At 33.9% G+C, this 11,557-nt stretch overlaps 1 protein-coding gene across 4 annotated transcripts in view; it reads left to right on the top strand.

Annotated features, from left to right (window-relative positions):
- LOC136039600 (protein pellino-like) overlaps positions 1–7,340 on the top strand; it is an 84,304-nt gene extending 76,964 nt beyond the window's left edge. For all 4 annotated transcript variants that reach the window (XM_065723465.1, XM_065723466.1, XM_065723469.1 and 1 more), the window contains exons 9-10: positions 2,644–2,759; positions 6,506–7,340. In XM_065723465.1, the coding sequence (XP_065579537.1) occupies positions 2,644–2,759; positions 6,506–6,632 (243 nt within the window). In that variant the 3' untranslated portion in view covers positions 6,633–7,340. The remainder of the gene's footprint in view (positions 1–2,643; positions 2,760–6,505) is intronic.
- Positions 7,341–11,557: the final 4,217 nt, after the last annotated feature.

The raw sequence follows: 11,557 nt of genomic DNA on the forward strand, positions 1-11,557 counted from the left end.
GGTTGAAACATTTTAATAGACAGTGAAACAAATATAAAATTTTAACTGAATGTTTTAAATTCAGGAATATTAAAATTTAGATTTACCCTTTCGTCAGTGTTGTCACATTGAAACCTGAGAACAAATAGGCGATTATAATTAGGTAAGTTTGATAGCCAAAAAGTCCGTAAAAAATTCAAATATTAAATCAAATATTTAATTTTTTGTAAGAGCATTACAACCAAATACACTTGGCTTCATTCCTTTAAGAGGAAATAACAAAATGTTTGACTCTTAAAATAGTTGAGATTTTTGTTTTAAAAATTTTCTAAATCCTAAAATATGCCCCTTGACTCCAATAAGATTCATAATCCCAGTATTCCCTGCAAAAGGGAAAAGGTACACGAAATACGGTAAACTATTTTTCTAGTCCCCTTTCCCCCACAAGAAAATTGAAATCATATCCCTGTAACAAGTATTCTTTAGTAATTGATTGCTGGATTTCCTAACATTTTTCCTTACGTTATAATGTAAACATTACCTTCTTAATTCCTTTAAGAGGAAATAAGAAAACGTTTGACTCTCAAAATGGCTGAAATTTTTGTTTCAAAATTTCTCACAAGAAAATTACAATCGTATCCCTGTAATAAGCATCCTTCAGCAATTGACTGTGGGACTTGCTGTTGGCTGTACTTAGCTTTTCCCAGAAACCACTACCGATTACCAATTCAGTTTCGAACCAGTTCAGTTCTTGCCCCTATTCAATTTTTTACCGAATGTCAGTTTAATGGGGAGGGGGGGGGGGCAATCTAGTCGAATTCATCACTAAAATCCCCAGCAAAAAAACTTTGAAAATCCATAGGGAGGCCAGAAAAAGTTTATTTTCTATTTGAATGAAGTAACGATTGCTGAATTATTTCCTCTTGTTTCTGAATTATTTCCTCTTGATATTTCCTCTTAAAGGAATTAAGACGTTAATGTTTACATTAGAACGTCTGTAATATTTCAGCTAGAGAATTAAGATCATGAATGTACTGAAAAAATTTGAATTTAATGTTTAAATTTTTAGGGACAAAACAGCTGTCAAATTTAACTAATTTGTTTCGTCTATTTATTTTCACGTTTCTATGTGGCAACACCGACGAAAAGGTGTAGATGCCTAAAAACTTTGTGATTTTTAAACTAAATGGGAATGAAAGAATTGTTTACCCTATTTTATGTACTTTTTCCCCTGGCTGTCAAATTTAACAAATTAGTTTCGCTTATTCATTTTCACCGTCTATTGTGTTAACACTGCTGACTAACTTCCAAATGAATAGCAGGTCATGCCTGAATCGGTTGGGAGGAGGCACAAGGAACGATTGGTCGACAGAATTAAATTGTTTATTTATAATTTGAGGGAAAGCCTAAAGAGGTAGGCTTGAAATTGGGATAGAGGAGGAGCTTGCGCAGCAGTGTGAACTCAGATGGGTGCTGACCTTTGGTGCTGCTATGATTTGTTATTAGTAGTAGTAGTATGCAACCAAAACTTTTTCAGTACATGAGCGATATATTTGCATACTAGGCTAGTAACCCTTTTTGTTTTTTGCTCTGCTCATCTTGTTATTGCTGTTTTGGAGAATACAGCACTCACTATGCTAAAAGTGGGGTAGCCAAGTAGCAATGCTACTTGGCAGTTTTCAACTTTGCTGGTAGTTTTTGTCTGAAAATACCCTTTTTACATACGAAAATACTTTTTGCTCAAAATAAAGCTGTCAAAACACAAATTGTGCTGCTAAAGTGTTGGCAACTTTTGGAGTTCTGTCGAATTCTGTTTCGGAACTTTTTCCATAATAGTGTAAATTATTAATAGTATATAAATTTTTCAGCTGTCTATATATTCTTCATCTGTCTTGTTGCTCGTGTTGTATTCCTATTTTATGATACGTTACTATTTTTACTTATCATAATAGATAATTATGTATAACCCGCCATGCAAAAAGTAGGGTTGCAAATTATTGTATTGTATCGGATTAACGATGCTTCTTGACTACTAAGGTCCCTGCGTCGGCCCTGCAGTGCATTGGTGAAGCATGATTCGATCTCTGGGTTCCATATTACCAAGCTAAGGTCAAACCCAGTGCGCCACCGCAGGGCAAAAAAAAATCCTATACCCCTTAATTTTTTGCTCCTCGAGAGGGACGTCCTAAACCCCTTAATTGTATTGTATCGGATTAACGACGCTTCTTGACTACAACGGTCCCTGCTACGGCCCTGCAGTGCATTGCTGCAGCATGATTCAATCTCTGGGTCCCATATTACCAAGCTTAGGTCAAACCCACTGCCCCACCGCAGGACAAAAAAAAAGGGTTGCAAATTAGCAATGCTATTTGGCAGTTTTTCAAATTCGTTGCCAGATTTTGTCTGATAATACCATTTTTGCATATAAAAAATACTTTTTGCCCAAAGAAAAGTTGTGCTGCAAAACACAAATTGTGCTGCAAAAATGTCGGCAACTTTGGAGTTCTGTCGAATTCTGCCACTGACAGCTTCGGAACGTTTTCTATACATAAACAACACCGTCAACCATCTGGAAGGACAGGTTTCATGTAAAACTATGTGTGTGGATGTCTGGTGGTGTTTACGATACGTTGTATGTAATTACTTAGGCCATTTTCTTCCTAGGAAGGGAAAGCGGCTAGGCTCCAAATTGGTCTTGAAGCTGCGTTTTATCGAGATACCTCTGCCTTGTCCCATGCGTTCAATCCATGTGCTCATTTAGCTACTGAGGGAACTGTCAAGTAAATGTGTTTCTTATGTACTGATATTTTGTACTTATGTGTTTCATTTCTGCATTATTTATTAGTTTTTTTCTTATTTGTGTATTTTACGCGTTTACTTATGTGTTTTTATGCACGCTATGTCCTTGTCCCATGTCCTTATCCCTTGTTCCCTGCCTTGTCCCATGCTTTCAATTCATATGCTCATTCAGCTACTGAGGGAAATGTCAAGTAAGTGTGTTTCCTCACGCATTTTAGCCAAACACTTGGAAAACTATAGATTCTATGACTATCTTAGCTCTACGACTATCTACCTTAGTTCTACTGCCCTAGGAATGACGCATGGGCGGATAATAGATAGACATATCTATTAACAAATGAACTAACATCATTTTTATGCAATCCTAATAAGGGGGGTTAATGTCAGAATTGCCTCTCACTCAGTTGGACTATCTGTCTTGGCTTTTTTTACAATTATCCATTACTTGATGCCCATAACTATTTGATTTTAATTAATTGCTTCATTTATGCCTTTTTTATTAGTTTTTCTTTGTTATTTATGTATTTTACGTGTTCAGTTATGTGTTTCTTATGCACGCTATGTCCTTGTTCCATGTTCTTGTCTCTTGTTCCCTGCCTTGTCCCATGCTTTCAATCCATTTGTTCACATAAGCTACTGAGGGAATAGTCAAGTAAGTATGTTTCTCACGGACTCGTGTGATTTACGTATGCGTTATTTATTAGTTTTTTGTTATTTACGTATTTTACGTGGTTATTATGCATACTATGTATTTCATTTGTCGTTGTGACTCCCATAATACAATATATATAATTTCGCGTAAATTAAAGTTCTAATTAGATGCAGTGGAGTAATTTCGTCAAAATCTTGGGGTGCGGGGAAGGGTCAAAGTTCAGGTAATTTTTCCTAAATCAAATGAAAATGACAGTAAAACTGAAAAGTGAGCCATATAATATCATAAAGGTACCATAAAATTACCATAATTACCAAGCGCCGAAAGGAACCTGACATGTTTCTGTGGATGCTGGAATTATGCAGGGTTATCTTAGTTTTGACCAGATTTTTGAAGAGGCTGAATTTCAGAAGTAGGAGGGACTGGGGTCGGGGGAGGCAAACTGAGGTCTGGGAGGGGCAATTGCCCCCCCCCCCCTGTCCCATAGCAAATTACTCTCCTGATCGCATGATACTGAAAGCATCAAGTACAGTGAAAACGAAATCTGATAAGTGGAAGCTTAACCAATGATATATGTTTCAAAATATTCGGAAAATGGGGAATTCAATTTTTTATGAGAAAGACTTCCATATTTACTTATGCATTTTTTGGGAGTAGCAGGTGCCAAGTAAAAAAAAAGAAACATGGATAAATTACAGCCAAATATTAGCTGATAATGTATAACACCAAACAGCTTAAGAAAGTATAGCTTTATTTTGAAGGAATCGTTCTCTTTGGGAATCAAGAGATTGTTAATCTTTGAATTTTCACGGACGAAAAGTGTTTTCTAACTATACTATTTAGTTTTGCTTATCTATTTTCACTGTTCAAAGTGGCAACACGGACAAAACTTTGGTACTGTCCTGGGAGTTTTATAACTTGAAACAACCGAAAATAAAATATTAGGAAATTGCGGTTTTACGTATGAGTAGACCTAAGATGGATCCAGGGGAGGGGTCAACGAATGCTTTTATTTTGATGTAGTCGGTACTTTAAGCTCTGTGGGACCGGTGGATATTGGGGCATCGATTCTTCAGTTAAACGATATTTCGACCAGCCCTTTGCCATGTCATAATTCAAGCTTGCAAAATCCTCTATCATAGTGGGAATCAATAAATAATTTCATCGAAAATGAATAACAGCACAAGAGAAATACACGACACACACGGTGATATGATATTTATTAAATCTAAAAGCCTTTACGGGTCATGGCTAATTAAAAAAAAAGGAACAATATGCAAATCATAAATGAACAAACAACTAGGTTTCTAGATTAAATTATAAACAAATTACTGGAAATGGTCCCTATGTCTTATGCACCCACAAGCTCACCCAATTCTTCAATCCGCCTAAAATTTGTATCACTTAATATTATATCCACACATTCCTCCCTTATATTGCACCCCGAAAAAAAATTATCCGCTCAGAAAGTTTAATTCTTTCCAACCCCCCCTCCCCAAAAAAAATCAATTAAGGGGCAAAGGACCGATGAAATATCGTTTAATGGAGTTTTTTTCATATTTTCACTGTTTTTTACCCATATTTTAACTTTGCCATTCTATTAGAATTCTACCTTATTATTATTGGGAAGTATTGTTTATATATATTATATATATATATATATATATATATATATATATATATATATATATATATATATATATATATATATATATATATATATATAATAAAACAATAATTAATAAATTAATAATAAATAATAACAAAACAAATAAAAAACAAAAAATTAATAATAAAACAATACTTCCCAATAATAATAAGGTACAATTATAATAGGATGGCTAAGGTAAAATATGGGTAAAGAGCAGTATATTTGATTTTCATACAGTTTGTGCTGTAAGTAAGGAGTGACTCGAAACTCTAAAAACGGGAATTTTGATAACAACTGAAACATTGAAAAAATTCGCTTTTCATGTTGATCCCAAGCATATTAAATTTATTACGTTCAATGCTACTCAGCAAAAGCTACGAGCCTGCGAAAATTTGCCTGATTTATGAAAAAGAGAGGAAATACCATCAAAAGATCAAGTGGTTTTATTGAAATCACACCATCAGATTCAGCATATCAGAGAACCCAGCTGCAGAGGTTTCAAGTTCCTATCTATAAAAATGTTTAATTATTTTTTTTTGCCCGAAGAAAGATCTTGGATGATTATTGTGTTTGTCATAGTTTCAGGGGTAATCATATTGAACCAATGATTCAGGAAGATCGGATAAGGGATCATTCGAAAAGAAATTAAAAGTCCTAGTGCCTTCACTTAAGTGACCAAAAAACGAAGGGCAACTAGGCCCCCTACTACGCCCCTTTTCCCCCGGAGACATCCAATCAAAGTTTTGAGATAATCATTTCATTCACTATAGTTCAAAAATCCAATAGCTATGGGGTTGAAATAGCCCCTCACAGCCCCTGGGGAAAGGGCTGTAAGCTATGCAGTTTTCGCATTGTTTAAATATAGCATTTGCTATTGAACGGTATGCGGATGTATTTGGGGGGAAATTTTCTGTGGCAGGAATGGATTTTCCACGGGGAGAATTTTCTATGGGGAGGGAGTTTTCCTGTAAAAAATATGACAAGGGGAGGTGGAGGGGATTTTCTGGTATTGTTTGAGAAAGGGGCATGAAATTAAATTTTTAAAATAAACAAGTTTTTCAACTGAAAGTAAGGAGCAACATCAAAACTGAATTCCGTGCTAAGCCCCTTTCTCATTCCTCACTCTTTATGCCAAAGTTTGACTTTTCATCTCAGTTCTTTAAGAACGACTCCTGAAACAAAAGGGCCGTTGTTTTTTAATTAGAACTTTAGACTTTTGCACAAAAAGAGAATAGCCTCCTTCGTTTACGGAATAATGTCTATTCGTTTTAAATTCTAATTTTTGATCCTTACTCTCAGTTGAAAAAAATCGTTTTTTTTTTATTTCTATAGTAAAACCTGAACTTTTTTAGGGTTCTTCTTTTTTTATGCATTCTTTAATAACATTAAATATAACGAAACTGAACCAAAGTACTTCTTTTTAGATATTGGGCGTTAATACCCATTCCACATGGCACGAAGGGATTTATTGCCGCTTGTCCTTACTGTACGACCCCTTTGGAAGGCAACCCTGGCTATGTTCGTCTGATATTTCAGGATAATTTGGACTGATATCCTGTAGTGATTTTTCTTCTATTGCGATCTCCTTTTTTCTAAGAAATGAAAGCCTTTAAATTTGACTGTAGTATAGTGCCATCTACTTTTGTGAAATTTATTCGTTCTATTTCAAATTCTTAGCCATAGCTTGAATGAAATTTGGAAAGGTGGAAATCGATCTCCTCCGAGATAATTCGTCTTATACTTTCTACTGATGTCGAATTTGATTCTGAAATGAGTGCAACAATTTATTTTTAGCTGACTAGTTTTCGTCAAGTGTCGAAATCTTATCTCTCTAGTTTTTTTTAGATGGTTTTAGCCAAGTTAATTTTTAGCTAAAACTAGCTGGAAAAAAAAGTAAACGAATCACTAATTTTAACTGACTAGTTTAAGGCGACAGTCGAAATTTTATTGTTTATAAACAAATGCAACCAGGGACGTATGTATGGAGGGGCCTTTACACCCCCCCCCCCCAAATCCTAGATTTTCCTGGATTTGTGGACACTCATTAAAAGTATATATAAAAAAATATTTTTCATTCCTCTGTAAAAAATGTGTATGTGCCTGATTGCAAAAATGTTATGTTTAGCTGTATGGTACTGAGTGTGCCTGATTTAGGTAGTTTAATTAATTGTGCTTAATTTCGTAAATAAGTCACTTAAGTTGTCTTCTAATCTAGATTGTATCTTAAAATACCTTGAAATAAAATACGCTAATTCCAAACAGTGAATTATGATAGTTGAGGGTGACAATGAGGAGTATGGGTAACAGATAAGAATAGAAACTGGTGCTAGTGTCGGAAAATAAAAACATCAATTCCATTTACGGTGTGGCGACACTTGACTTTCTAACTTTACAATCGTTTTTCCATCAGGAACTGAGGTCAGACATTCATTGCTGTACTAATTTTTGCCAACCACAGAAATTAAATTAATTATTCTTATTATTTCACTAAAAATGTCACCAATCGCTAGATAGCGTTGAGGATTTTTTTTGTCGACATTAGTGCCAGTTTCCACTTTTATCACATACCAAATCTGATGTATGGATGATTACTAATACTCTCTGACAAGTCAGAGAATGCCGGGAACAGATTGCTGGGGAAAGTTGGGTGCTTCAACAGGGCGATGAAAGTAAAATTTACGAGGGCCATTAAGGGTGCAGTGTTGCCAAGCAGAACTTTCAAACAGATGTATTTTTGTTATTCAAATTTAGATTTCCTCCAAAGTTTTTTTGGATCTAACATGAAACTCTAAAAAGAGGGGAAACTCTTTTATTTATTTTAATTATTGAAATTTTGTATTTATAATTGCGCCTTCATTCCTCAGGGTGGTATAATCATCTTTGATAAACATTAGAGAGTAAAGCGGGGTGTTTCAACATGGATATAATGGGAATAAAATCTCTGATCGCCGCTAAGGTTGCAGTATTGACAAGCGGTACTAGAAAATTTCAAGCAGATGTTATTTTATATTATTCAAATTTGGATTTCACTCAAAGTTTATTTGGAACTAACAGGAAATGCTGTGAAAATAGGGAAACTCTTTTGTTTGTTTTATTGATTTTTCGTCTTTAATTATGAACCTATCTCATCTCCTCAGAGTAGTACAACCATCTTTAAATCCAGATTAGGGAGGAAAGTGGGGTGGTTCAACATGGGTGTAACGGGGAAAAACTTCCAAGCCGGTGCAATTCTAAATTACTCAAATTTGGATTTCATCTGAAGTTTACTTGGATCTAACGTGAAAATTTTCAAAAACAAGGCAATTTTTTTTTGTGTGGTTTATTTATTTCTTGTGTTTTTATTTTACTATAATTCAGCCTTCTCTCCCCTGAGTGGGACACATATATTTTAATCCAAAAGTTAATGTTAGAGTCATATCATCTATACATATAAACAACTAATTTAAAACCTTTATTATACCAAATGACCCTTAAATTGAAACAATTTAAACTAAAAAGATTTTCTTTTGGAAATTTTTTCCAACCGAATTACAAAAATTCAGCAGTATAAAAACTAATCACTCCAAATCCCTTTCTTTTACCTTAGATTTCCTTCATTTCAATTTACTCATAAATAGCCTAAGTTTACCCTAATGAAAAACCAAGTTTTTGCCATGAAAGTGAAGATCAAAGTTGAAACTGAAAACAAACAAATGAACTGAATGCCTATTTAACAAAAACTGTTGTAAATATACTAGCTCGTGACATTTATCTACATTTGGAGAAACTAGTGCTTTACTGAAAACGCAAGCTCGTGACATTTGTAGAATTTGGAGAAACTAGTGCTTTACTGAAAACGCAAAGTCGACACAACATAAAAGGATTAGAAGCACAAAAATCCTTGAGTGGTCTGCAGAAAATAAAAGACTAATTTATAATGCTCTCAACTTTCCTGACTAGTGCTTAAGTTTACCCTAATAATAGGCTAAATTTACCCTAATGGAAAACCAAGTTTTTGCCATGAAAGTAAAGATCAAAGTTGAAACTGAAAAAGAACAGAATGTCTATTTAGCAAAAACTGTTTTAAATATTCTGGCTCGTGATATTTGTCTACATTTGTAGAATTTGGAGAAACTAGTGCTTTACTGAAAACGCAAAGTCGACACAACATAAAAGGATTAGAAGCACACAAATCCTTGAGTTGTCTGCAGAAAATAAAAGTCTAATTTATTAAGTTCTCAACTTTTCTGACTTGTGCTTCAATAACCGTTACAAGTTTGTAGTAGCTTTTTAGAATTTTTGAATACAGGGAAATATCACTAGTCAGTTGAGTGGAAAACGAGTTCATAATATGAACTCTGGGAATCCAGTTATTCTCTCTATATAATGAAGAATTTTGAATTATGATACACATACTAAGAACACCGGCAATAACATGGAAGTGTAGTGTAATGGGAGAAAAAATCTGGAAAATAGCTTTAGGTGTCTAAAATTGTGTTCTGAGCAATAGCGTTCAAACTTCAATTTTGGTACATGAACAGATATATCAAAGCCGATCAGCTGATAAATCAGTTAAGTTTACTACACGATTTTAACTCTGAAAAATTCGAAAAAGCTTGTGTCAACACTAACTTGTTCCCAGTTGCCTTCTAATGCTGTGTTTTCTTTGCCAAATTTATCTTTAATAACTAACTTCCGATCAAATTAGCCCTCTCCCGATCTTCTACGATCACTGGTTCAATACGTATTTGACTCCCTTATTGTCTGATATATAAACATTTATTCCGAAGAGTACGGGTAACTTACAAAACTAGGAACTGGCATTCGTATCGACAAATATATCTCAACACCATCTAGCGTTCGGCGGAGCCTAGCATTTGTTTTCAGAGTAATAATAATAAGAATTAATCAAATTATGCCGTTAGTGAAGTAGCTTAGCAGTATTTCAGTAGTAGTGTAGGATGGCTAAAGGAAATGATCTGAATACCAAGTGTCGTCAAATGCTAATGGACTTAGTTTTTTTTTGCCGACCCTGACACTATTTTCGATTCTTATAAAATTCATTTAAATATATTTAATTATATTTAATAAATATATTTAATATAAACATATTTAAATATCATTTAAATATATATTAAAATTCATTTAAGATATCAATTCGTTCAACAGGAACGCCATAAGTCCCTCAGTGACAGTCCTTCAATATCATTCTACAGTGGCAGCCCTGTGGTACCAGAAAGAGGACACCCCAAAAAACCCTACGATGCAGCTACCGGGTTGACCTCACAAATCTAAATGCCTCAATACTACCTGAATGGGAAGACGTCTGAGGGGCCACAGCGATGAGAGATGATTAGCAACTCTTCTTGGATGCCCTATGCACCCCTGGAGGCACAGGAGGATCTAAAACCCCTCAAAGCAACGTTTTTTGTTGTTAATTTCATTTTTTTAATAAATTGTTATTAATTTTAATTTTCTTTGAAATCTCAATCTTTTGAAGTATTCAAGATTCACAATTCAAGGCTTTATTTGAATTAAATGATCTCAATTGGAACATTTAATGTTGAGAATTGATGCTGGAGGAATTAAAGAAACAAAAGTTTGGTTCGTTTCAAATGAAAATTAGGAATGACACTAGCAATAAAAATGAACAGAATTTATACCTATGATTCTGGGCATTTGCCCGCATACAGAATTTTGCAGCTACTTTTGTATGAAGTTATGTGTATGTACTATTTTGATATGATCATAGCAGTTGAAAATATAAGCGGCGTGATAGTTAAATGCAGGTAGATAGAGAAACCGATATAGATATAATTATTTTAGACTTTTCAATTTTCTTTCTCCTTATAATTAGACAAAATAGGGGAAGATCTTATAGCATGCAAGTTTTGAAGAGAGTTTACCATAAGAAAGTTTAATTCAAATTATATATTATCCGACCTTGTACTCGTAACTTGAGACAGCTGAAAGATCGTAATAATGAGTATGAACTTTCAAATTCTTCAAGAATTTCTGCAGCGATGGTGGCTGGTAAGATATCTTTAGCAGACATCATCTATGGGGAATTACAACAAACAAAAAGAAAAAAAAAAACAAGGTTTTTTTCTATTTAATTTAAAGAACATGAAGTCAAACTCTAAATCACAACCAAGAAAATTTAAAATTGACAGAGCTCATTATTCTAAAAAAGTTTGAGAAATTTTTCGAGGGTGTTTGTTCGAGGGAGATACATATCCCTGTATACGAGGGACAGGGGGTGGGGTTCCTTCCTTCCTAGATTCCCCTCACCCTTCACGCTATGTCTACTTATACTTGGTCGGAGCAAAATAATGTAAATTTAAAATATATATTATGATATATATATATGTATATATATATATATATATATATATATATATATATATATATATATATATATATATATACATATATATACTATAATATATGGTCAACTGGAATATTTCACAATATTAAATTAATTTTTTTTAATTCGA

Source organism: Artemia franciscana, chromosome 19, assembly GCF_032884065.1.
Source record: "Artemia franciscana chromosome 19, ASM3288406v1, whole genome shotgun sequence".
In the NCBI taxonomy this organism is placed as follows: domain Eukaryota; kingdom Metazoa; phylum Arthropoda; class Branchiopoda; order Anostraca; family Artemiidae; genus Artemia; species Artemia franciscana.